Source organism: Ceratotherium simum, chromosome 19, assembly GCF_057802395.1.
Source record: "Ceratotherium simum simum isolate JZ-2026a chromosome 19, ASM5780239v1, whole genome shotgun sequence".
NCBI lineage: Eukaryota > Metazoa > Chordata > Mammalia > Perissodactyla > Rhinocerotidae > Ceratotherium > Ceratotherium simum.
The window spans coordinates 22,919,918-22,947,746 of record NC_141918.1 but is presented as its reverse complement, the minus strand read 5'-3'; the positions used below and the strand labels follow the sequence as shown (position 1 = coordinate 22,947,746).

At 42.5% G+C, this 27,829-nt stretch overlaps 1 protein-coding gene across 3 annotated transcripts in view; it reads left to right on the top strand.

The window, feature by feature from the left end:
* The window catches only part of FAXC (failed axon connections homolog, metaxin like GST domain containing), a 70,676-nt gene that overhangs the window by 5,119 nt on the left and 37,728 nt on the right, over window positions 1-27,829 (top strand). For all 3 annotated transcript variants that reach the window (XM_087443910.1, XM_087443909.1, XM_004422144.3), the window contains 3 exons: window positions 939-1,074; window positions 12,893-13,089; window positions 22,320-22,543. In XM_087443910.1, the coding sequence (XP_087300036.1) occupies window positions 939-1,074; window positions 12,893-13,089; window positions 22,320-22,543 (557 nt within the window). The remainder of the gene's footprint in view (window positions 1-938; window positions 1,075-12,892; window positions 13,090-22,319; window positions 22,544-27,829) is intronic.

The window sequence follows — 27,829 nt, the reverse complement described above, 5'->3', positions numbered from 1 at the left end:
CCAGCGTTTGCTCTACTACATGGTGGCTATTGGAAAACTGTACCAGGGAAGTCCTCCCCACCCGAGAAAGTGGACAAAAGAAAAGATAGATGTGTAGCTGAGACAGAAGACAGGGAAAAGGCAGAGGTACAAAGATATATGCTGTGTGGTGAAAGTGGGGACCCTGTGAAGGTAGAGGAGAGAGATCCCAGAAGCTGGGTTCCTGGGCACCACAGGTGAAAGGCCAGGTGAGGGATGGTTTGGAAGAGGGACCAGAGTATTCAGAGTCTTAGAACATTCTGAGACTCTGCAGACTTGGGTCACAGCAGAGTAAATCTGCACTGTTATTCCGGGTCCTATGGATGAATAGGCTGTTTCACGGTGCAGTCTAGACGTCAAGAGCATCGGCTCTGACTACTTGGCCAGTCCACTTTCTGCCATTTACTAGTAATGTGACTTTGAGCAAGTTAATCCTCTGTGCCTCAGTTTCCTCATCGATAAAATGTGGATAATAATAGTATCTACCGCATAACGTTATTGTGAAGATTAGATGAGATTATACCTGTGAAGCCCTTAGAACAATGCCTGACACCAATAGGCACAGAATATCCTTTTTATCCATCCAACTTGTCCCTGGTGGGTAAACATAACCAGCTGGATAAGAGGCAGACCTGTACCAGAAAGTATTCTTCCTGCCCGTAGACTACAGGTTCCAGAAGAAGGTTGACATGTAGTTACTTTTCTGAGCCCTTGGGGTCATGGGAACAGCAGAGTGTGTAAGGTTCTCTTGTGTTTTGACCAAGCTTCCACGCTCTAAGTGCTTTTGGGTGAGGTAAGCCCCTGTGACAAACAGATCTGCTTGTTCATTGAGCTACAGCCCGGCAGGGACCTCTGAGGAACTAAGGGAACTGAATGTATAACACATGGATTGTTCTTTATTTCTGTTTTGGTTTTAACAGGAAACAGCAAGAGATTGACTCCAAAGATGCTATTATTTTGCATCAGTTTGCAAGACCTAACAATGGTGTCCCCAGTTTATCTCCTTTCTGTTTGAAAATGGAAACTTATTTAAGGATGGCTGACTTACCCTATCAGGTACTTGTGTGCAAATATGTTTCATTCTCATGGCAGCTGTATTGGTTAGAGGGGAAGTACTTAATCTCGCGTGGTGGGAAGGGCTTGCTCTTGGTGTTAGAGGAGGTGGGTATGAAAGTAGCCATGCCCAGTCCTTAATAGGTACTTAAGAGACTCGATTCCAGGGTCTGTTGAATGAGTGATCAGAGTATGGACTTGGGGCCAGCCCGGTGGCATAGCGGTTAAGTTTGAGCGCTCTGCTTCGGTGGCCCAGGGTTTGCAGGTTCAGATGCCAGGTGAGGACCTATGTACCGCTTATCAAGCTATGCTGTGGCAGGCATCCCACATATAAAAGTGGAGGAAGATGGGCATGGATGTTAGCCCGGGGCCAATCTTCCTCAGCAAAAAGAGGAGGATTGGCAATGGTTGTTAGCTCAGGGCTAATCTTCTTCACCAAAAAAAAAAAAAAAAAAATAGAAGGGTACAGACCTGGGTTCAAGGGCCATGTTCAGGCTCAGGGCCATGTTATTTTTTCCTGACATAGAGTATACTTTGGGTAATAGTTTGGATAGACCTGGTAGGCAGCTATTAATAAAGGTGGGTGTCCCATTGCCTGATGTGTTTTTTTCCTTTAGCTGTCTATTTATTGACACCATTGTATTTTGTCTGTCATGAATCCTGGGGGCAGATTGCCCAGCAGGCCATCAGGCAGATGTTAGTAGATTTTGTGAGAGTTTTTCCACAGTGCTCCATGTTCTGTTTGGGTGACTTTCAGGGCAGCACTTGCTTGTTTCAGCATTAGAGAGTGAACAGAGGAATGTATATAAAGGTAGACATTTTTCTCTGAGTAATGATTGAGCTGTGACTCACAAATGTGACAGGTTGTGTTTTCATCGTCATTCAATTCTATGTTTTTTTTTTTCTTTTTTGGTGAGGAAGATTCACCCTGAGCTAACATCTGTGCCAGTCTTCCTCTATTTTTCACATGGGATGCTGCCACAGCATGGCTTGATGAGTAGTGTGTAGGTCTGCGCCCAGGATCCGAACCCGTGAACCCTGGGGCGCTGAAGGCAGAGCACTCAAACTTAACCACCATGCCACCAGGCCAGCCCCAGTCTTCCTCTATTTTGTATATGGGGTACTGCCACAGCATGGCCACCGAAGAGTGGTGTAGGTCCATGCCCCAGAACCGAACCCCAGGCCGCTGAAGTGGAGAGTGCCGAACTTAACCACTAGACCATGGGGCGGGCCCCCAGTTTTATGTATTTTTAAAAAATTCCCTTATGTTTTTCTTTTTCACCTAAGTTCTAGCCATATGCAGCTTTTTTTGAAGCTTTGATTTTTGTTATTGTTTTTTAATTTTATGGTCAGAGCAGATAGTCCTTGTGATATTAATTCCTTGGAATTGACTGACACTTTAGCCTAGTGTGTAGCTACTTTTTGTAAATGTTGATAATTATGTATTCTCTGCTTGGGTGTGGAACTCTCTCTCTCTGGCTACTTGCTTGAGCATGTGTAGTGTATTGTGACCTTCTATATCTCTGCTTATTTTTTGTCTGTCTGCTCTGGCAGTTTCTAAAAGGAGTAGGTTAAAATATTCAAGCGTATTTGTTGATTTATCTCTTTTTCCTGTTATTTTGTCAGTTCTTGCTTTATGTAAGAGTATTTATATATTCGAGGTTATATTGTTAGGTCCATATAACATGAAAGATCATATCTTTACTGTTTTGTTTCTTTTTCTAGCATGTAGCACCTAGCTCTGTCCCTTATGATGTTTTTAACCTTTAAAACTTTATAATTCTGTATTATCAGATACTGAAATTGATTCTCCAGTTTTCTTTTGGCTCATATTTGCTTGGGATAGCTTTCTCTGTTTTTTTTTTTTTGCGTATTTGTCTCTTGTAGGCAATGTATTACTTATAGCCAATCTGGGAGTCCTTAATAGGTGAGTTTAATCCATTTACACTAGTAATTATTGTTTTATTAGGACTTATTTCTACCATCTTATTTAATGTTTTTCTTCTTACTATATTTTGCTTTTCATTTTTTCTCATTTGCTGCTTTCTAATGGATGAAGTTTTTTTCTTGTCATTTAAAATGAATTCTATTTTTGTTGTTATGGTGGCTGCTCTTAAGATCCAAATTTGTGTTGATTTATCCTTGTTCATTTCCTAAATGTATCATGTTCTGTATTTGCCCTCTAATAATACGAGTATGTTAGCAGGTTCAGGGGAACCTTGGGTCTCTTTCTTCCCAGCCCTCATCCCAGTTGTAGTGCTGTTGTCTGATGTTTTCATTCTGGAATTTTGGAAATCTGATCTCACTTTTTTTTTGGTCCTTTTTTAGACAACAAACCTTACTAAGTTATTTGACTAGCCTAATTTCCCCTATATCTTATCCTACAGGATTTATTTGTCTTTTTATCTTCCTGGGTGAATATTTTCAGAGTGAGCCTTTAGGTGGCAAACCTTTAGTGGCTTTGCATTCCTGAGAACATCTTTATTATGCCCTCACATTTGATAATTCTATGTTCAAAGTTCTTTTCCTTCAGTGCTTTAAAAATATTACTCCATCGATGTTTTGCATTGGTGTTGCTGTTGAAAAATCTGATGTTAACCTGATTCTTTTTCTTTCTCTTACTCTCTGGAAGCATTTAGAATTTGCGTGTAATCTCAATAGTCTTAAATTTCACTCTAATGTGCCTTGGTGTGGGTCTTTATGTATCTTATTTGGTCCTTTATGAACTCTCCTAATCTGAAGTCTTTCTTCTCTTTTTAATTCTGGGGAATTATCACTTTTCTTCAAATATTTCCTTTTCCCTTTTATTTGTTTGGTTTGCCCTTCTTCTTTCCTGTTCCCTGTTGTCTGGATACTGAAACCTCTGCTTTTATTTTCTGCATCTCTGAACTCATCCCTTACTTCTTTTCTTCTTCCTTCTGGGAGAATTCATCCCTCTGAGCTTCCATTGCATTGCTGTGTTCTCTTCTTGTATCCATTGTGCTATTTATCTCATCTATTGTATTCTTTATTTCAACTTTTATATTTTTCTTCTTAGTATTTCTCTTTGGCTTGTATTACAGTCTGTTCCTTTATCCCTTGGAGGATATTTATTACACTAATGAAAATGTTTTGGTTCATGTATATAAAATTCTGCTTCATGGTGTGCATATGCAGTCTGCTTCCCTCCTCTTATGGTAGTTGTACTCCTCAGGTGTCTAGTTATTTTGGTTTGAGATCTCCTTTTACAAGGATGTCAGCTTCCCTGCCTGGGGATCTGCACTGAGCAAGGGTTAACGCTTAGGTCACAGGCTGTGTGCTCTGAGGGAATTAAAGAAAGGAAGGAGGTGAGCCCTAGGCATCCCCAAACCACTGTGGTCCCTCCAGTTTGCTGCTACTCCTCCAAATGGCTCCCACTGGTTGGGGGTTCACCGTTAAACTCTTACAAAGTGGCAGCATTGGGAGGAGGTGGTCTCCTTAGCTGGAAACAGACCAGCTGAGCGGGTGGAGGAGGAGGCACCTTACCCAGCCAAGCTCTTGGCTGCCCTGATAATGATATTACGCCTCCAACTCCTGACTCCCCATGGCCCGTGCCTTCTGAGCCAGTTTCTCTGCAAAGGAGGGGATGGGGCTGGCAGCGATCCTCCTAAGGCAGTGCTGGGACCAGATGAATGACATACTTTCAGCCTGGGGTCAGTGCTAATAGGGACGTCCTCTGGAAATATGGTGGAGTGGCATCAAACTTGGACTTTGGTGGAGGGATCCGGCAGGGCGTGGGGTGTTTGGGGAACAGAAAGGGGGTCTTTATGACTGGGAACTGGAGGGCAAGGGGTGAGTCTGGAGAGAGAAGCAGGAAGATTATTCAGGACTTTCTCAACCAGCAGTGGAGGAGAAAATAGTAATAAGAACAGACAAGGCTTGAGTCATCTAAATGCATTGGATCAGATTTGAAAGATCATTGTTCAGCTTGGTGTTGGCAGTCAGCACTGGAAGATGTGTGTCACCGAGGGGCTCAGATGGAAGGAAGAGACTGCTGCCCTGCTGCCACCTGTCTCTGTTCCGTCATCACTCTTGACCAGATTGCCTCCTTTAGCCGTGACAGCTTTTGGGCAATTAGGATCCAAAACCCAAATTTTGTACTATGCAGTCTCTGGCTGCTCTCAAGAGCCTGTGAAGCACGCTCACCCTTGATGAAGCAATTCTGCAGTGTGCAGCAGCTGCCAGGCTGTTCTGCTCTTTCCTTTCTTGCCTTCCAGCCGTCAAGCGCTGATGCCTCAGCTCTGTCTTTACCAGCAGCCTCACTACCTCTGCTCGTGTTGCAGAGCAGCTGCCTTAGTTAGTGTGACTGGAGCAGCGGGACATACACCTCACTGTGAAGCCTGAAGCTGTTACAGAGGCCTTCAAGAAGGGGACCGCTTACCCCCATCCAAAATTATTAAGGTTTCATGTTAAGTACAATTTTTTAGAAAAGGAATCATAGAAGAGTGTTTTTTCTTCTGTGAGGTCTCTGTGGAAAGTAAATAGAGGTGGTGTTCTGCCGGGGGGCAGAGATTTTAGGTTGAAGGATAATGGTTTAGGTCGAAGGGTCTGTGGTTTAGAACGGATGCTGTCTGCCTGCCTGGGTGCCTTGAGCCCGGGTGCCATCTTGAGGGTTTGTGTTGATGCAAATGGTGCCTGGGCAGTGATGATGGAGCTCGTTTCTTGGAGCCATCAGTAGAGAGGAGTTTTGTCATGGACCCAGGTTGCTCTACCCTCTGAGCCCTCTTTGCCCTGTGCCTTTTAAAAAAAGATTAAAATGCCATGTTCCTAAGAGCATGAATTTATATTTGAGGCTTTTTCATTTTTTAACCTAAGTGAGACTGGAATAAATATTTGATGACCATTAGTAGGAACTCACAAGGCTTTTTTTAAAAGCCTGATGTATTGGTCAGTTATTATCTTTTTAAAATCTGGATATAAATATTAGTAGGTCAATTTTTAAAACTTTTCATTTTGTAATAATTATAGATTCGTAGGAAGTTGCAAAAAGTGTACAGAGAGGTGCTGCAGATATGGTTCATTTTTTTTTTTTTTAAGAATTTTTAAAAATTTTTCCCCCGAAGCCCCAGTAGATAGTTGTATGTCATAGCTGCACATCCTTCTAGTCGCTGTATGTGGGACGCGGCCTCAGCATGGCCAGAGAAGCGGTGCGTTGGTGCGCACTGGGATCCAAACCCGGGCCGCCAGCAGCGGAGCGCGTGCATTCAACCTCTAAGCCACGGGCCCGGCTCTAGTTCATTTTTTTTAAATGAAAATGGCTTTACTATTTTTCTGATTATATATAGTCCTTATAAAAATATCAAACAATACAAAAAGGTATAAGTGGAAAATGAAAATCACCTGACATCCTACTAGCTAGAGATTAGCATCATTTATATTTTTGACCATCCTTCCATTATTTCTCTAGACATCCATAAAGACACCAACATCATTTAACATAACTGGTTGTATAAGAAGGATCTATTTCACACAATAACTCTTGTTAAATAAGTGAAAGAAAAAGAAAGAAATGCTCTGAAACTCTCTGCTTTGTCTCTCAGGCCTTTTTTTTTTTTTTTTTTTACTTTTTATTATTTTATTGAGGTCACATTGGTTTGTGTAAATTTCAGGTGTACATCATTATATTTCTGCTTCTGTATAGACTGCATCGTGTTCACCACCAATATTCTGGTTTTTATCTGTCACCATACACACGTGCCCCTTTACCCCTTTTGCCCTCCCCCTCACCCCCTTCCCCTCTGGTAACCACTAATCTATTCTTTTTATCCCTGTGTTTATCTTCCACATATGAGTGAAATCGTATGGTATTTGTCTTTGTCTGACTTATTTCGCTTAGCATAATGCCCTGAAGGTCCGTCCATGTTGTTGCAAATGTAAACCCTAACTTTTGTTGTTCTGTTTATTTGTTGATCTTGTCTTTTTTCCCCCCATTTTTTTGTTTTGAAATTTTTCTAAGCTGTACACAAGTTAAAAGAATAGTACAGTGGACAGCCGTATGCCCTTCACCTCGATTCACCAGTTCTTAACATGTTGCCTACTCTGCTTTCTCTTTATCTATACCTTTAGGAACAATTTTTTTTTAATCTCAATATCATTTTTTTATTGATGTTTTAATAGTTTATAACATTGTGAAATTTGGGTTGTACATTATTGTTTGTCAGTCACCATGTAAATGCCTCCCTTCACTCCTTGTGCCCACCCCCCACCCCCTTGCCCCTGGTAACCACCATACAGTTCTCTCTATCCGCGTATTGATTTATATTCCACATATGAGTGAAATCGTGTGGTGTTTGTCTTTCTCTCTCTTGCTTGTTTCACTTAACAGAATACCCTCCAGGTCCATCCATGTTGTTGCAAGTGGGAGGATTTTGTCTTTTTTTATGGCTGAGTAGTATTCCGTTGTATACATATACCACATCTTCTTGATCCAATCATCAGTTGAGGGACAGTTGGCTTGCTTCCACTTCTTGGCTATAGTGAATAATGCTGCAATGAACATAGGAGTGCATAAGCCTCTTTGGATTGTTGATTTCAGGTTCATTGGATAGATTCCCAGTAGTGGGATAGCTGGCTCATAGGGTATTTCTATTTTTAACTTTTTGAGGAATCTCCATGCTGTTTTCCATAGAGGCTGCACCAGTTTGCATTCCCACCAGCTGTGTATGAGGGTTAGGAACAATTTTTTTTATTTTTATTTATTTATTTTATTTTTTTTTTAAAGATTTTATTTATTTATTTTTTCCCCCCAAAGCCCCAGTAGATAGTTGTATGTCATAGCTGCGCATCCTTCAAGTTGCTGTATGTGGGACTTGGCCTCAGGATGGACGGAGAAGTGGTGCCTCAGTGCGCACCCGGGATCCGAACCCGGGCCACCAGCATCGGAGCATGCACCCTTAACCACCAAGCCACGGGGCTGGCCCAGGAACAATTTTTTTTGATGAACCGTTTAAAAGTAAGCTGTAGAAATCATGACACTTTACTCCTCACTACTTCATTGTGCATCTCCAAGAAATAAGAACATTCGTCTACAAAAGTACAATAGAGAGTGGATGCGTGCATTTTTTCAGTGTGTTATAATACACAAAAATTGCTCAAATTTAGCCAGCGGGAAACTTTTCAAGATGGCTTCAGGGTGCAGTGAATATAATGGATATAAATTTATCTGGAAAGTTGGGGGCATGATGGCCAGTGTAGCAAGTCAGAGTCCTCAGACTCTGGATTTCTTTTAAGGTCTCAACTTCTCCATCTCAAATGATGTTGGTGATTAATACTTCTGGTGAAGGCACTTTGTCAAAAACTTCATGTGCATTTTCTCATTTAATCGTAGCAAATGTTATCCCCATTCTATAGATGAGGAAACTGAGGCCCAGGGAGGTCCAAGGTCACACAGTGAATAAATGATGGAGCCAGATTTTAAAACACAAACCCTATGGCTTTCACTACCATGCTAATAACATAGCAGAAGTGTAGATGTGTTGATCTCACCTGGGACACAGTCACATGGGGAGCATCAGCTTGGAAAAAATAGAGAGGATTTACCTCTTCACCTTTTTTCTCAAAATTACTTTCAGAAACTACCCTCAGTGGGCCGGTTAGACTCCAATTGCTTAAATAAAAATAGACCAGGAGTTCTTTAATGTATTTAAGGAAGTTAAGGAAAACTAGGTATTATTTTTACAATGTACATTTTTTACTTTAAAAGTAATTTAACCACATTCATAAAAATTGGAATTCATGGAAAAGATCACCTGCATCTCACCCATCATCTTGCCAATCACTTTTGACATTTTTGTGTTTCTCTTTTAAAATATTTTTTGAATTCATCTAATTTTTAATTAGATATAATCATAGTGTCTATAAAATGTCTCCTGCTTCTTTAGTAAGCAAAATAAATTTTTTGATGATGAAAGCCTCCGAAAGCTTTCATTTCAAGAGAAATGAAATTTCTAATTTCATTTTTATTGCTAATTTTTATTAGTCTGATTTTTTTTTTTTTTTTTTTTTTTTGCTGAGAAAGATTAGCCCTGAGCTAACATCTGTGCCCATCTTCCTCCATTTTGTATGTGGGATGCCGCCATGGCATGGCCTGACGGATGGTGCGTGGGTCTGCGCCCGGGATCTGAACCTGCACACCCTGGGTGGCTGAAGCGGAGTGGGTGAACTTAACCACTATGCCACCAGGCCTGCCACTCATTAGTCTAATTTTAAAAAGTGGTCTTGATAAAAACATACCGAGCACCAGGGAGAGTCTAGTCTAGGGGGAAAGCAGATGTATACACAGTAATTCTATAAAGGGAGAGATCTAGGCACTGTACAGTGGAAGAATGGAGGGAAGGCAGATAATGGATGCTCCTTGGGGAAGTGGTTCACCAAAAAGGTGAAATTTGAACTGAATTTTTTAGGATGGATAGGACTTTGCGGAGGGTGGGGAAAGGGATTCCTGTAAAAAGTGGAGAGTGTACAAAGTCAGAGAGGTGGCAAAGACCTTGACTTGGTTGGGTGTGGGCAGTTGGAATTCAGGAGACCAAAGGGACTGATAGCAAGGAGGCTCGGTGGGTGGGCAGTGGCTAGATGGTGTGGGCCCAAACTGCTGTGTGAAGGGGGTTAGACTAGATCCGTGAAAGCCATTGGTCAATTTTGAGCAGCAGAGGTCTTGCATCTCATTTGCATTGCTAACAGTTCCATCTGATGTCAGTGTGCAGGACAGATGAGAGTCCAGAAGGGAATGTGTTAGGAGGATATGGTTGATATCAAGAGAAATCTGAAACAGGTGCTCTTATATGGTAAATTGATGTCTTTAGTGTACAAATTACAAGAATGTCATGTACTAGCAACTTTTCAAGGATATGACATTTCTTCTGGTCAACATCAGGGGTAACGTCTAGGGCTGCTGTGTATGGTTGTGTAAGTTGTTCACTGCACAATAGTGCCTGGCCAAGGAGTTGGGGCAAAATCTGGACCCACTTCTACTTGCCAAGCTATGAACCCTGGCATGGACTGTATCCACCCAGAGGAGGTTCCATTTTCCAAATTGCACAAAAGCAATATGGCTAATAGCAGCCCCAATAATTCCCTTTTCTGGGCTAGGCCCAGAATGAATTTCTTTAGAATAAGCAATGAGATAAAGTATCAAGACACGAAGAGACAGAGACCAGTTCAACTCCCCATTATTCTCTATGAAAGACAGCAGTAAGCAACATTTAGCTAGTACCTGCTCTGCTTTTCAGCCATGAAAAAGGTGATATTACCTCAAAGGTCGGGAGAAGCCCGGGACCCTCAAGCATAGTCCGAGCCCAGTTCTTTGGGCACAAATAGATAACTGCCTTTAAGGGCCGTGATATCCAGCCGTAACTCTGTAATCTCGCTGCGGCCAATTCAGTGGTCAGGTGTGGTTAGTACACACCACACACAACATGCACGCATAGTTCCTGGACCCAGAGAGACTTGACTTAGAGATTTTGCAACATCCTGTGTTTTTATCTTCTGTGGTAAGATGTACTGTTTGGTTTTGGGGAAACGCATGCACAAATCTTGGTGTGATTTAGGTAAGAACAACTAGAACAATAGTCACCTTTGTTAGTCCCAACGTTTTCCCACAAGAAACATTAATTTTTTCATTTCTTCACAAATTTTGGTTTCAAGCCTGAAAGGAGGATTTGACAGGGGTTTCCTAGAATGGAACCCTCAGAGAGTTTTCTGTCATCATACGCCTTTGCAAAGAGGGATCTTCTTGTTCAGGGCTTGATGCAAATGGTTACTTAAGTTTAATTTTGTTTCTCTAGGAGGTGGTGTGGGTAAATGGATGCCCCCAGAGCAGAGGACGGCCGGCAATGGTCTGCAGGCCCAATCAGGCCTGGGAGCTAAGAAGGATATTTACATTTCTAAATAGTTGAAAAAAGTCAAAAGAAGAATAATGTTTTGTATTATATAAAGTTCAAATTTCAGTGTCCGTCAACAGCTTTTCATTGCCGTGCGCGTTCATTTGTGTGTTGTCTATGGCTGCTGTCATGCTCCAACTGCAAAGTTGGGTCGTTGTGACAGAGACCATATGGTCTGCCTAAAATACGTACTATCTGGCCCTTGACAGAAAAAGTTTTGACTCCTACTCTAGAGAAACAGTTTACAGATGTAGAGGACTGATGCATTTAAAATTTATGTAATACTATCTTTAAAAAAAAAAGCTTTATTGAGATATAATTGGCATGCAATAAACTGCACATATTTAACGTGTATAATTTGATAAATTTTGACATATGTAAATACTCATGAAATTATGACCACAATTAAGATAGTGATGTAGCCATTACCTCCTTGTGCCCCTTTGTGATCCCTCCGTCCTGTCCCTTCCTGTCTCCCATCGTCCCTAACAAACACTGATTGGCTTTCTGTCGCTATAGATTAGTTTGCATTTTCTATAGTTTTATGTGTATAGAATCCTACAGCAAGTACTCTTTTTTTGTCTGGCTTATTTCACTAAGTAATGTTATTTTGAGATTCATTCATGTTATCGTGTGTATCAATAGTTCATTTCTTTTCATTGCTGAGTGGTATTCCATCATACAGAGATACCATAATTTGTTTATTCATTTACCTCGTGATGAGCAGTTGGGTGTTTTCCTATTTTTGAAGATTGCAAATAAAGCTTCTATGAACATTGTGTACAAGTCTTTGCACGGCCATATACTTTCTTTTCTCTTGGGTAAATACCTAGGAGTGAAATGGCTGAATCATATGGCAGGTGTTTGTTTAACTTCTTAAGAAACTGTCAAACGGTTTCAAAGTGGTTGTGCATCTTACATTCCCCAGCAGTGTTGGAGAGTTCTTGTTCTTCTACAGGAGCCTGCACTTGCTATCATCCAACAGTATCTGAACTATCGACTTGTATGAAGTATAAAGATGAGGTTGCAATAATCTGACTAATTTAGGCTGTATAGACCACCAAAAAATTGATTCAGATTTAAAAGTCAACTTTGGGGTCTAAATGATCCAGATTTACCGAGAAAAGTGGTTGAATAAATGCGATCGTAACCACAGAATCCCCTTCATCAGTGTAGTTCAGATCTTGACTGTTATACAGCGGGCAGCAAATGTCACTGGGTAATTCTCAGTGTTCATAAAGTGTGTGACTCCCCCATCCCCACCCGACCCCATTCTGGGATCAAGGTCCTCTGACACACTACAAGTTTCTACCATGTGTGTGGATCAAAGGGCAGCTTGTCAAAAACACAGAGTTCTGGGCACCGTTCCCAGGATTTTGATGCAGAGGTCTAGTGGGGGCCCAGGAATCTGCATTTTGACAGGCATTGGTGTTGAGTCTGTTGGATACACTTACAACTAAGCATTATAATTTCTGGGACCACTTGCTTGCAGGGTAGTGGTATTAAGCATTATTTGATGGGTTTCAAGTGAGGTTTTTGATCAGTGGCTTGGTCAGTACAAGCCTCCTCATGGTTTATTTTCACTTTTTGCATTTTGGATTGTTCATACATTATAACTAGACCAACTATTACCAGGATTATTTCAACCCTCCCCCTCCTCCCTGGTCTTTTTTTTCATTTTTTAACAATAAGCCAGAGCCCATGATAAAATCTATGGGAGTAAAGTAATATGTTCATGGAAGGTAAATCTTTTTTTTTTTCCAAGAGTAACCATTTATTCTCTTAAAGAGTTTATGTGTTGAGTTCATTCACTTGAGTAGTACAGTCACTATCAAAAATACAGTTGGAATGTTTGTTTCTGTTAATCATACAGTGAAATATAAATAAAACATTGCTTTTCTTTTTTTAAAATTTACTCTGCTCAGAACTATTTTGGTGGAAAACTCTCTGCTCAAGGGAAAATGCCTTGGATTGAATATAACCATGAAAAAGTTTCTGGCACAGAATTCATCATTGACTTTCTGGAAGAGAAACTTGGAGTGAATTTAAACAAAAACCTTGGTCCTCATGAAAGAGCCATCTCCAGGGCGGTGACCAAGATGGTGGAGGAACATTTCTACTGGTGAGTCCCCCTGGCACACTGGGTGGGTGCCTAGGGACTGTCCCCATCCTTCAGAGTGAGCCAAGTTCTCTTTCACTTTGCAGACACTCCCCCGACCTTTTCGAAAGTTTTCTACATTCTGACAGACTTAGGGGTCAAAGTTTTGACTGTTAAGTTTCTAGATATCTAGAGCAGGGGTGGGTGTTTTCTGTAGAGCCCCAGCAAGGACATATTTTAGCCTTTGCAGACCATGTCTCTGTACTAACTACTCAGCTCTGCCGTTGTAGTACAGCAAATGAATAAGCACAACCATGCTTCAATAAACACTAAAAGCACTGAGATTTGAATTTCATTTAATACAAATATTATTATTTGATTTTTTTCCCCCTGACCATTTAAAAATGTAAAACCTTCTTAGCCCATGGGCTCTAGTTGGCTGACTCCTGATCTAGTCTGGAACTCACTGAGGTGAGGGAGATATTTCCATACACTAGGCTCTTTACCAGTACAAACTGCTGAATTGCGTCAGACACCCAGAGGAGGCAACAGAAGACTAAGTCAGGAGAGAAGTCTTAGGTAAAATGAATTACACGAGCTTTGTAAGATTATCGTCGCTTTTCCTTACGTGACAAGAGCTTCTCTGTCTTCCGGAAGTAAAGCATACTACGGCTTCCCGAGTGTCTTTGCCCTGAATGGCTGACTCTAGCTTGCACTCCTTGAGTCTGGGCATCACACACACTTGCTGAGGAGTTGCCCCTATTCTGCAAGTGGGTTGTGCTGGCTGTGGCACCCCCTGAGTTCAACAGACATGGTTCTTCTTGCTTTACAAACTCATTGTCATGCTGTTTTTTTCTTTTTCTTTCATCCATTTTCTGGAGTTTTAAGCACCTTTCTATATATACCCCAGTAGATAAGGGAAGTTTTCTCTCCGATTTCTGCAAACTTTATCTTGTTCCGAAGATTTAATTAAGAAGTACTAAGCCTACTGTTTGGGCATTCGTTGTTACTCCTGGGTCAGTTGCTCACCCGGTAGCTTTCACCTCCCCCATGGAGCGAGACACTCAGTGTGGGGTTGACTGTAGAAGGTTCTTCCCCATCACCTTCCTATTTCATCCATTCAGCTCTCTTTCTAAATGGAAAACTTGCTGTTCCCATCTCTTGGAGTTTAAGTGACCCTCTATTTTTCTCTTCCTCTTTCTACTTTCAGTCTTTGCCCAGTTTATTCCGGGGCTGACCTGAAGCACCACTTCTCTTCCTCCTCTCCCTACGGAGGTGAAGGGAGTGGACCAGCAAGGAGGGACCAGGCAAAGAGTGGAGGCAGGGGCGCAGGTCAGTGTGGGAGTAATTACAGACTCAGTGTTCCTAGAATGAACCCAGGTCTTTTCCTATTATGTTACTGTGCAAAGGGCATGATCTGCTCGCTGCAAGACAAAAGCTAATCCATCAAGAGGCAAGATGGTGGCAGAGAAAGGGCATTTTATTAAGCAACGAGCTAGCTGATTGGAAGATGGTGGACTAGCATCCTAAAGAACCATCTTTAAGGGGTACAGAATCTTGAAGCAGTTCTATAGGGTTAGTGGGTTATAGGGGAGGGGGTTAGGAATGCTGACCCCTGGCGTTGCAGACTGGGAGTCACCACACCAGATCTTTCAGTTGTCATCTATGTTGGATACCAGTATAGAATCTCTGTCTGGGAGTCATCACATACCTAGGGAACTTGAAAAAGTTATTGTCTTATCGCAGCTGGGAGGTATATTCTCAAGCAGGGGCCATAAATCCATAAAGCATGTATATCTCCTAGAGGGTGCATATCCAGCTGGGTTAGTTAATCAGAGGTCATTCAGAGTTACAACATGGCTTCTTTTCTACAGTATGGCTTCCCTTATGTCAACCTTGTGTTGAACCGGTATCCATGACACCTACGCAGAATGGCTGGACCAAAGAGTGCCGGGGTTTGCAATGTGGACCAAAATGCATGACTGCATGTGCGTGCTTAGCCTTGGGAAAAGCCTTGTGGGACAGAGCCGTCTCACCTGCTTGCCAGGTTCTAGTCCCTGCTTTGCAGCAATTGAGGGAAATGAAGAACCAGCACAGGGCCACCTGACCCTCTGTGCCTTCCCTTGTTTGGCCCTCCGAAGCGCTACCTCATTTGATTGATGGGCCCATTAACGTGGAGAGCTGTTGTTTTGTCAGCTGCCTGAAAAGCTAAAAGCCTTACATTTTAGTTGGCACTTTTGCTACAACTCTGATTTCTATAGTGGTTCATAAAATTGATATTCCCGTTAGAAAGACTTTGATCTAGCAAGATTCCCAAGTACCACCTATCACATCACTACTTCTTGCTCTGGGTGTGTGTGATGTTTTATATGTGTTTACCCTCTGGTAGAAGTTCATCTTCTGCTCTTTTCTCCCCTTCTCTCGCTATGTGGGCCCCAGCTAACATGTACCTGATGGGGGGCAGGGCATGGTAGGGTGGGGTGGGAGGGAGAGTTGGGAGGCGGTATCCTGGTAGGGAAGAATCTTAATTTTACAGACCACAAATCCCCAAGTGCTTGGGGTGTTGCTTGGGTCATGCGTAAACTCTTCTCTCTTTTTAATTAGAAAAGTACTTTTTTGGGTTAGCGACTCTTTCTCATTTGTGTCTCCTCGAGGGTTAATTTGAGGAAGACATAATGAAGGTGGGAGGTCAGGTCTTGACTGAGATGTAACTATCCAGTGAACTTTCAAAAAAACTTTCCTAATTCCTCCAATTCCCTTTAGTCTCTAGGAGCTGAAGAAAAAGTAAACCTTGCTCTGTTTCATGAAGTTTCCAAACCATTAGTGAGCTTCTTGTTTTGGGGAGACCCTGAACGGGCTTTCCCGAGAACTCTAAATTTCTGTGGAGAAGAGTGCCCTCCCACCCCCCATGGTAAGAAAATGCCTGAGACCGAATCTGTGGACACTCCTCCCTCAGGCTCCTCTCCTCCTTCCCCTTTCTTGTCTCAGAGGCCACACACAAAATGTGCACCTGTGGAAACCGAGGGCCAGCATAGGGAACTGACCACAATAAGTAGGAAAATATTACAAGTACGAGGTTTCCATGAGATCTTGTTAAATTCTGACAATCACTGCTCTCTAAAGTTGTGTCTGTACTTACAGAGGTGGAATCAATTGTTTGACTCAGTTGATTCAGTTATCTGGAGTTTTCAGATATGTTTATTTTGGTCTGAAACCTTAAAAGAACTACTCCACTTCAGGTATGATTTTTTTGAAAAGCAAAGGCAATGGAAAGCTGTCATTATTATGTAACATCATAATATTCTGAAGCTCTGTTTTAGGTCTGTTCAGATAAGCACACTCAGCTATAAAGTGGTTTTTCTTCCCGTTGAAATCCATACAATTATGTCCCACTTGCATTATGAAGCTAGTATTGAAGATGGAGAGCAGTGTTTATCCTCTTTGTTCCACTGAATGCTTAAGATATAGATCCAAAGCAGGGAAACCCGGACGTCTGAGACACGGGGTCAAATTACTGGAATGAAATTGTCTTGGCGGCAATGTAGCTTCTTCTGTGTGACATACTGCCCCCTTGTGGACACCAGTGAGTGTCTATGAGTCTTCCCACCCCACAGGGAAGTGTGCAGGGCGCTGTTGTCCAACTATCTAATCATAACATTTTCACCCATAAAAACAGAGGCGTTAGAAGAGGGGATTGAAATTCGCTTCTAGGTTGGCGACAATTTTTAAATTTTGAGTTTGGCATTTGGTATAGTTTCAGTGAATGGGGGAGGTCGGGTGCTTTAATAAAATGACTTACCCAAGACCTTCTCTAAAAGCCAGAAGTCACTCTCTCCCTGATGACAACTTGACTGATGTGTTCCCCTTTTCTTTCTTGGCCCCCCAACCCCACCTCCACCCTCCCACAGCCCCCTGTTTTAGATGTAGTGAGGGTTCCTGTTTGGAGGGACTAATCTAGTGCCTGTGAAACCTGGTAAAATTACGGAAGCTGATCGTATGCTCCTGCACCCTTGAGCATTTAAAATAAAGGCAAAACATGGCAAGGATGTAGCACGGCATGGAGAAAGGCGTTCTCATGGTGGCCAAGGCTAAGACGCACGCATCACACAGTGGTTTGCCATGTTTGTCGTTCCCCACACATTAATATTCGTTTCTGCTATGGGCCAGGCCTCCTGTTAGGTTATAACAAGAGATGTCTTCATTAAAACATCAGGGATTGGCTTTTCTTTCCTGGCTTCTTGATCTCCTTTAAAAATGTTTGAGCGGGGTTTATTCTTCCGTTTTGACTAACATAATCAATCTTTAAAAAGAACTCTTTGACCCCATTTTGCAGGAGAGATGAGATCCATCAGTTATGATAAAGAAAATGAGTATCAACTTCCAGAAAGAGGCTCTCAGAATGATAAATTATTTTAATTGCGCAGCCTAGTCTGGTTTCCAAGTTGGCCCTCCCTGTCCTCTCCGGTGAATAATTCATGATTCCTGGTGCTGTGGGCCTCTTCCCAGTGGAGAGTGAAGAGACAGACCTCAGAAGAGAACAGTGGCGGCCCCTTCCTCATTCTCCAGGGGCACGCTCTCCGTTTTTCTATTTAAATATTGTCAGCCCTTAGAAACACTACTTAGCAGTAGCTGGCTCAGAAGTGAAGCCTTTTGTCGTTCAATCAGTAATTCATTCTTTCAGCAAACTTAGTGAATGAATGACTACTAGTGGTCAGGCACCATGCTGGATGGGGGGAAGCAAGGTGATGCGACGCGGCTCTGGCCTCAAGTGGCTCACAGGCTGGAGGCAGACATCAAGACTTCGTAACGGTCAGTGCTGGGGGAGAGTTTGAAGAACTGAGGAAAGGCAGCCAGAGCTGCTGGAGAGGTGAGAGGAGGGCTTCCCAGAGGAGATGGTGTCACAGCAGAATCTGGGGACAAGCAGAGTGGCGGATGAAAGGGCTGGGTGGTAGGGGATTTAGGATATCCAGGCAGAGGGAGCAGCATCTGCAAAAATTTAGAGACAAGAGAGGCATTTGGGGAGGTGCCTGTGATTCTGTATGGCGGGTGCACGGGAGGCGATGCGGGATGAGGGGGTCAGACAGTGGGGAGGACTGGCGTGCCAAGCTAAGGAGCAATGGGGAGTTAATGAATGACTCTGAGAAGCAGCGTGATACGGTTGGATTTGTGTTTTAGGAAGCACTGTGTGACTACCTTGAGGCAAATGGATTTCTGGAAGGCCTTGAGGGGATGTCAGGAGACCTGCTAGGAGGCCACTGTCCTCAGGGTTGAGAAAGGATGAAGAGCTGAATACAGTGTTGATTGAGTTGGAGAAAAGGGCAAATTCCCAGGGTGCCTGGCTGTCAGGAGTGAGGGATGGGGAGCAGTGAAAAGAAACTCCTGGGGTTCTTTCTGGCTTGGGTGAGGAGAGGCAGATTTGAAGGGAAGGAAGATGATGAGTCCAGTTTTGGAAATGTTGGTTTGCAGTTCCTGAAGATCCCTCACATGGATCCATGGATCTCAGGACAGGGGTCTGGGCTGGATATAGAGTTGGGTGTCATCACCTTGAAATCATGGGTGTGAATTAGATCACCCCATGAGTGAGAAGTAAGAAGGTAGAAGGAATAAAGATAAGAATCTTGGGAACATGTAAGAGGTGAGAGGAAAAGCAGTGGATGTAAGCTAAGGGAGAGTTCTAAGAAAGAGGCTAATAGTGTCAGATGCTGCAGAGAATTCAAGAAAGATCAATGTAGAAAGAAGGTTTGTTTGGATTTTGCGAGAAGGAGGGCCTGTTGACTTGGATGAGAGTGGTTTCGATGGATTGGGGTGAGGGTGGAAGCCCCTGCCATGTGAATAGAGATTTCAGGAAGCTTGGTTGTGGGAGGAGGTGGATTTGCAGTTGTAATGATATGACAGCACGTGTAAGTGATGTCTTCTGCCTGTAGTAATTGATTTAGGAATCCATGAAGCACTTTTGGGATTTTTCTTTGGGATTTAAAATTTATATAGTACACACTTCATCAGTCTTAACACTTAAAGAGCCTGCCTGGCCCTCATTTGCTTCTCTTCCCTGACGCTGGTCTACAATATTGTGCACAGGGAATGAAAGAGAGGCAAGAAATCAAGAGCAGGACAGGAAAGAGAAGGGAGGAAGACAGACAATTTCTGAGGTTACTTCTAGCTGCAAAATTCCAAATCAACCCGGTGTTCCTTCTTCCGTGCCCTGCATTCAACCCGCTAGTGCAGGAGAGAACCTTACACCATTGCATTGGTGGGGTCTCCTCCCTGCTCAGCTGTGTGGCCCAGAACAGCTGCCTCTTCTGTCCCTTGCTGGTACTATAACCCATTAGTCTTCTAAAACTCTCTGCCCATTGCTGCATCCTCATCTTCTGCACATGCCCTCATTTTCTGCTCTACAGAGGAAACTGAAGTCATCAGGCAGGAACTCTGAATCCCTCTGCAGCCCCTCATCTCTTGCAACACTCTCCTCCTCTCCATCTCAGAGAAAGTGGTGTCCCTACTTTTTTCAGAGTTGGCCCTTCCAGCCTGGCATTCTCCTCTTCTAACTTGCCCTTGAACTGTGGTTTCCCCAACACCACTCTTTACCCTAGAAACTTTCTTAGGGGGCCTCATCTCCTCCAGCTTTAGAACTGCTACCACCGTGCCTCTGCTCACAAATTCTCTATCTTGAGTCTAAACCTATCTCTTGAATTCTCAACTTTTTGGACATCCTCACTTGGGGGTTCCATGGGACCTTCAAATGTAACAGGTTAACTCATCTTTCATCACCTAAATCTGTTCCACCTGGTGTATGCCAGTGGTGGTTAGTGGCATTAGCATCCACTCAAACCATTAGTCTGGGAAAAATACCTAATTTCTCCTTATGCCTAATCCGATATGTTCGTTGGTCAATAGATCCTTTTTCTCGTATCTCCGGTATTTCTCCTAGGCGTTCCCTGTAAACCAACCCCTCTGCCATTGCCTTAGTTCAGCATTATTTCTTGCCTGGTCTTGCCCTGGTCTTCTAATTGGATGTCCTCTGCTGGTTTCTCTACTTCCGGCCCTTCCTTCACATTGCCACAAATCTGACTATGTTTCTTGTCTGCTTAAAAGCTTTCAGTGGTTAAACTTTGCTTTCAAAGTAAAATTCAGCTTCCTTTGCATCAGGCCCATCCTGATCTGATTCTTGCCCACCCTTCCAGCCTCAAACTCTTGCAAGCTTCCTCAGGCATCCCTCACCCACCCGTCCTGAAGTTCTCGCGGTTCATCAACCAGCCAGTGCTCTTCATGCACATGCCTCCTCCTCTGCTCTGCCTGGAGAACTTCTGCTCATCCTTCAGGATCAGTTATGCTTATGACAAAGCCTGTGTAATTTGTCTGCGAAGAATGTATCATTTTTCACATCAACCTGTCAGCTTAGAGCCACCGTATTCCTCATTTTTATGCTTTAGATGCTTCCTGGATGCTATTATTACCTGGTCATGCTTAACTTAGGATAATTTAGTTTTATTCTCAGATCACTGACTTCCAAAATAATCAAGGATAGTATAGCCCTTTATTGTAAATTTAGTTCTAGTACAATTAGAATCAAATTGCTGGATTATTCTAATGGAATGTGAGAATTGACACCTTAATGACCGCAGGTGTAAAAAGAAGAGCAAATAGAAAAACATTTAGTTTGTATGTTTATAAAGAATTTACTAGAATAAATGTGATATCTTTTATATCAAAAGCTCCCTTGACTACTCTGACTGTACACATTCGTCACCATTATGATGTAATTTTTCCTCTTTTCAGCGAAATCCATTTCTTGACTCCTCAGTACTTTATTTTGAGAAACTTACAAAAAAGAGGTAACAAAGCTTTCTAAGAAGGTTTGTAGGCATTCTTTTAAAAAGGTAGTAAAGAAGAGTTATGGTTGCCCCACAGAGAGTATGTTGAAGTTAGTTGTAGGATTTTTCAGTAAAAATCAGAAATGCTTAAAAAATTTCAGAGAACTCTTCTGTTTCTTATTTTCATTTTTTTTGGAGGAAAGAACACTGAAAAGACTAGAACTATATAAAATGATAGAAATTTCAGGGTCTTTTCTTTTGCTTTTTTTTTTTTTTGAGGTGGGAAGTAGCTGCAATTTATTATAATTCTTGTGTTCTCTCCATAAAAATATTTTTCACTCTTCTGATTTTTTTGAAATTTTTTCTGATTTTTTTTTTTTGTCCCCATTACTGTGACATCAACCAACCCTAGGAGTAGAGATGACTGCCAATACATCTTTTATTGCTCATTGTGGGGAAAAAGTAAAATATCTTATACCTGTACTCCCACAGCTACATTTTTCTCAGCCTTCAGTAGGAAACCTTTTTAATTTCTATCGACCAACACTATTAACTATAAAAACATTCCTGCGATTGCACAGTCTCAGAGAACAAAATCAGCAAAGGCCTGGGTACTGCAGCCAGCATGACGCACAAATGGTGAATCAGCTGCTTAACTGTTCATACACATTGCATAGGAGCCCCCGGATGGGTGAGTTTGTCACAGGCACCACCCAGATGGGAAAAATGATCCAACCAAGTCCCTTCGGTATTTGTATTCACTTTAGAGTCCTGGAGAACAAACTGAAGTAGGGAGTTGGCTTTCTGGAGAGTGAATCATTTACATAATACTTATAATTTGTATAATTTATAATAAACATGGACAGGTATACCTACTCCCTGATCCTCTGTCAGAAAGGCAAAAAGTTTTCTTTTCAAAAGAACTCTTTTATATTGTGAAATATAAAATGTATACGCAGTGTACAGAACAAAAATATGCACCTTAATTAATTAACCATGACTTTGGTCAAGAAAGAGAAGGAAACCAGCTCCTATGTCACTGCCGCCTCCTTCTCTGGGCCCCCATAGGTATGCACTGTCCTGCCTAAAAGCCTTTTAAAGTGGGTTTCTACTTGTTTTCTGTGGGGTTGCCTAAGAGAAAGCAGAGGCATGGCCTTGGGAGGTGGGAGAGGGGGAGGTCTGAGGGCAGTGCCAGGAGACGTGTGATGGAATTGTAACTGGCGTGGTTATCTGGATTTGTTACTGTTTCTCTCACAGGCCCTTGAATTTAGGCATGGACTAGAGCCTGTTGTAATATCTGCCTTGCACACCGCTCTTTATAAAAGCTATAATGATTCAGTTCCTCCAGAGTGTGCTGAATTCTGCACCACTCACTGGAAACTGACTCTGTGGGGCTGGTATGTATCAAATGCACAGTAGTAACTTATTTCCACACAATTCCAGGACGTTAGCATATTGCCAGTGGGTGGACAATCTCAATGAAACCCGGAAGATGCTCTCTCTTAGTGGTGGTGGTCCCTTCAGTAACCTGCTGAGGTGGGTCGTGTGCCACATAACGAAAGGAATTGTGAAACGGGAAATGCACGGCCACGGCATTGGCCGCTTCTCAGAGGAAGAGATTTACATGCTGATGGAGAAGGACATGCGGTCTTTAGCAGGGCTTTTGGGTAATGTACCATGCCTCTATTCTATATTTTCTATCCTTGCTTTTTGCATGATTAGTAGAGCACTGTTAGTTTACTAATTTTAAGTTTTATTTTGGTTGGTTTCTTTGCTTCCATCTGTTGCAGTCCCACCATGTAACCAAATCCCCTAATTTTCAGGAGCATGTGTCTCTCTTCTTAATCACTAGTGCCTGACTATTTTTAGTGTGGTGAGGCCCAGGTGAGGGGAATATAGAACATGGTGTGGCGTTACCACCTGGCTGTAGGTGATGCTGGCATTTCTGAATGGGTTGTGAGCCAAGGGTGATTTTGAGTAAGGAAGCTCTTCTCTTTATAAACAGGTCAGGGTGAAATGTCTGCTTATAAACACTTCTGCTCAGAAGATTCGACCTTGTACCCATTGACGTCAAGCTAAAAGAGGTGCTGACGGTCCTGGTTCTGACCCATTCTGCGTGCACGTGCAACATCTGTCATTTTCTGCCCCCTTTCATTTCCACTTATAACCTTAGTCCTCTTCTTACTAGTGTGTTTTAACTCTTCTGATTTTTTATTTACTGCACACGGTGGGTTTAACTGTGCTTGGGAAGCCCCTCAAAAGGAAGCACAGAGTGGTGTAAGTCCGTGGGTGGGTGAGGATGCTCAGAGTAGAGTGACACGCTCTTGCTCACCTGGTTGGATGGAGGTGGCTGGGCTGATGTGATTCTGTACTGGGCAGAGCTTGAGTCTTACGTAAACAGATCATTTGAATTCAAGAGCTTCTATGTGTGAAATGATGGCTTCTCCCGGGGACAACTAACGTATAGGGAGCCAAGCCCTCTCCATGAATAGGTCATAAGACCTACTCCTTTGGGGCTACTGATTCTGTCTGGGGAAGGTGGATTTTCACTGGCCCTGCCTTGGCACCCTCAGCTCCCTTCTGGTGCACATTAGGTACCTCACCTCCTCTAGGAAGTAAGGTTTGGGACTTGGTTTGTTGAAACCCAGCTGGGTCCCCAGGAACTGGAGCCTGCACTGGCTGTAACCTGTCCCCTGCAAGGTGACCCGGTCTCACTGGCTCCTTCCTGCTCCTCACTCCAGATGCTTACTGGACCTGAGTCTTCCCCTGAACCCCGGCCTGCAGGAGGAGATCCCGATAGCACATGCAGCTCTCAGCCAGCTTTGTTATGTGGGGGGTTTGTTACGGGCTGGGCTCCTGTTCTAAACAGATATTCAAAATCCCTGCCCGGCTTGAAGATTGATGCTGTGTGGACCTTCTGTGCTTTGCCTCCCTGGGTCCAGGTGGGCCTGCTGATGTAGGGATGAGTAGAATTAGCCTCAAGTTTACCTCATCCCTTTGGAAGCTTAGACTTGACTCCTGGCCTCACAGAGCAGGTGCACAGAGGGCCATTTCCTCCTTAACAACAGCTCTGTCTGCTCCTAGCTTCCTCCCCTTCCTCACCAGCTCACGCTGTTGGGATCCCCAACAAGCCAGGAGTTGAGCCCCCGAAGTGATGATGGAGATTATGCCATTAAAGTGTGGCTCATCTCTAACAGCTTGAAAGTGTTGGTTCCTTAACCAGAGAGGGGTGATCATTACCTTTCTGGAGCATTTTTGGTTTGGGAGAACCAGGAAGCCTGGTGATAGCAATAATAATGATAACACCAGTGTTTCTCTGGCGTTTAATGACGTGGAAAAATGCTTTCCCCCAATTATGGTGAAATGGGGGTAAATGCATCACTGATAGGTAGGCTGGATATCAGGTAAGTGTTCAAAATGGTATCACAAGTGTAGATGATTTTCTGCGATGAGCAACTGAGTGGGTTACTTGAAAAGCTGGAGTTTGCTGGCATTATTCTTGGCCCCTATATTCTGTATGGGGGTCCAGGGAGGGGTCTGGCTTTGAACTCTCTCATAGGAGAAGCACCATTTCTCCATTTGGGGAGGGAGAGGTTCTTTGGCTGAACATCATAGTTTTTCTTACTAAATGAGGCAAAAAGCATCTTTCCCCTTCACCTAGGGGTATGGCTTCCTTTTAAAGTCCAGATGCCTAAGAGACTCCAAACACAAAATGATTTTTGTTGAGATACTTCAAGGTTTGTGGAAATTGTCCAGAGATATGTTTGACTCATCAGGATAAATTATTGATGTTTCAGTTCAGTTGACTTCAGTGATTTGAACACCTTCTGTGTGTCAGGAGCTGGGGAATATAAAGATGAGTACAATCCAGTGGAAGAGATGAACTTCTAAGCCAGGAGTAGGCAAATTAGAGCCTATAGCTAGTTACCTGTTTTGTTTCCTCTTTTTTTTATGGCCTGTGAGCTAAGAATGGTTTTTACATTATTAAAATGTAAGGAAAAAAATACAACAGAGATCAAGTGTGGCCTGGAAAGCCTAAAATTTTTACCATTTGCCCCTCCATAGGTGAAGTTTGCTGACTGGTGCTCTGAGTGAGTAACCATGCACAAGCCGGGCTGTGGCAGGGCCCGTGGCAGAGCCTACACTCGGTGCTCTGGGGACACAGCAGAAGCAGGGATGGGATGACGGGGAACTCTCAGAAGGGCCATAGAAGAGGTGCAGTTGTGTTGGCCCAAGAAAGTAAACAGTTGTCCCAACGAAGACAGTAAGGAAGGACCTTCCAGGCAAATCATGAGAAAAGGAGTCATGAGTGAGGGGCGTTTGGAATCATGGTTGAAGTGAAGATTAAAAGGTAGTTTGGGGCCATATTATAAAGGGTAATAATTATCATGCTAAGAAATGTGTACTTGATCATGCAGACAACATGGTGGTGTTGCAGATTTTTGAGTATAAGAGAGGAAGAGCCATCTCTGTGATTTAGAAAAGTGGCTCTGTTGGTGTTGTGGAGGATGGACTGGGCCTGAGGTGTGGGTGGCAAAGAGGGACTGAAGATAGGTGGTGAATATCTATGGATGTAGTTTAAAAAATTCTAATTAAATTCAAATAAAAATTAAATTTAAACTAAATAAAAATTAGTTAAAACTGGTTAATTTTAATTTTGATGTATTAAAAAAAAAAACTCTTGGGGCCAGCCTAGTGGCATAGTGGTTAAGTTCACGCGCTCTGCTTTGGTGGCCTGGGGTTCGCAGGTTCGTATCCCGGGTGCAGACTGACGCACCGCTTGTCAAGCTGTGCTGTGGCGGGGTCCCACGTAAAGTAGAGGAAGATGGGCACAGATGTTAGCACAGGGCCGATCTTCCTCAGCAAAAAGAGAAGGATTGGCAATGGATGTTAGCTCAGGGCTAATCTTCCTCAGCAAAAAGAAGAGGATTGGTAATGGATGTTAGCTCAGGGCTAATCTTCCTCACCAAAAAAAAAATAAAAGAAAGAAAGAAAAAAAACCTCTTCAGCCAGACCAAGTAGAAACAGAATAAGAAATATGATTTGATGATATAAAATACATTAACAATATTTATTGTGAATAGCTAGGAGGAAAATCATAATTCTCTCAGCACTGAAGAGGCATTTGTTGATGAAATTTAGTATCCATTCCTGAGAAAAGCTCTTAGTAAAAGAGACTCGAAGACTAGTTCTTTAACATGATGAAAGCATATTAAGCCAACAGCCAGTATCATACTCAATGTTGCGTCGCTAGGAGCATCTCTAGTAAAATAAAACACAAGACAAAGATTCCCGCTCTCATTATTGTTTGATGTAGTTTTGAGACAGCCTGACAGTGTAGTTGGACAATATGAAAAAAAGATGATATCTTCATGTTGGAAAGGAAGAGACAAAATTTTTATTTATAAAAATTAAGAGATTATGTAGCTGAAATAATGGAGAATCAACTAAAGTTATTACAGTTAATGGGAGAGTTCAGTAAGTTTACCGAGGTTACAGACATGTGGACATCTACAGTTTTCTTGAGTACCTCCAATAACCAATTAGAAAATAATAATTAAAAAAATTCCATTCACAATAGTAATAAAAATTAAAAATATTAGAAATATGATTTGTGAGAAATATTCAGGACCTACAGAAATAAATTAAACAATCCTCATAAGAGATAGAAGGTTTTTTAGAAAATGGAGAGTGTACCTGCATTCATTCATTCATTTATTAATTCATTCGAGAGTGATGACTCTAGAGCCAGAGGCCAGCCCCAGCTCCATGACTTACTAGCTCTGTGGCCTTGGGCACATTTCTTAACTTCTCTAGGCCTCAGTTTCCTTATGTGTAAATGGGGACAATAATGATGAGAAGAAAAGTAATACCTGTAAAGTGCTCAGAATAGTGCCAGCGTGTAGTAAGCAGTCAAACAACACGCAAATGTAAAATACAACTGGGACGAGGGTCAGGAAGGAGAGGTTCAAGGTGCTGGGAGAGCCCACAATGCAGGGGTTGCCTAGTGGTCAGTGCTGGTCCCTGTTTGGTTCTGCATGTTCCCATGTCCCCTTCGGGAAGGTGTGTGTGTTTGCAGCAGAGATACTGTATGTGTAGTGGATGTGTGATTTTCACCTCATGCAAGAAGTGCACACGTGGTCTTTTTCCATCCCCCTCACCAAAGGGGGAGAGTCAAAAAGAGCATGGAAGACATAAAAATCGAGAACAAAAAGGTTGGGTGTTTGGGAAGCAGTGTGGATGGAGGCAGGAAGCCTAGCATCTAGCACATGAGAGAGGCCGTTCTGGAGTCGGATGCCCTGGGCTCATACCGGCTGTGTGACTTCACAGGAGTAACTTGAGTTTTTTCATCTGCAAAATGGAGGTCAGAACAATACCTACATCATAGAATGTGAGGACTAAATGAGATAATTTATGTAACGTACTTACTGCAGTGTCTGGTGCGTAATGAATGCTAAAGAAGTATTAGTGATTATTGTTATCTCTTTCACAGATATCGTATGTAATACAACTTCCTTAGGAACGTTGTTTTCCAGGAAAAAAATGTCTTTGTGAAAAAAACCCTTTTTTCTGATTTTTAAATTTATTAGTTAATTGTAGAAATTTGAGAAGGTTCAGAAAAGCACACAGAAGGAAAATAAGTCACTGTAATCATATAACCTATTGCTAACCACAGTTACCATTTTAGTGCATATCTTCCCAATATTTTTATGCATAATTTTGAATCATATATGTATGTCTACATATGTATTTGTGTACACACATGCACATATGTAATTTTCCAAACTTTTTCTCCACTTAATATATTGCAGATATTTTCTTCTATTATTAAGTATTCTATATCATGCAATTCTATGTGCCTGGTGTCACACTTGATGCCATAAAAACTGACATAAGACTCATCAGCCAGAACCCCACTTTGCCTTCTGCCTCTTTTATATTTCTGTTCTGTT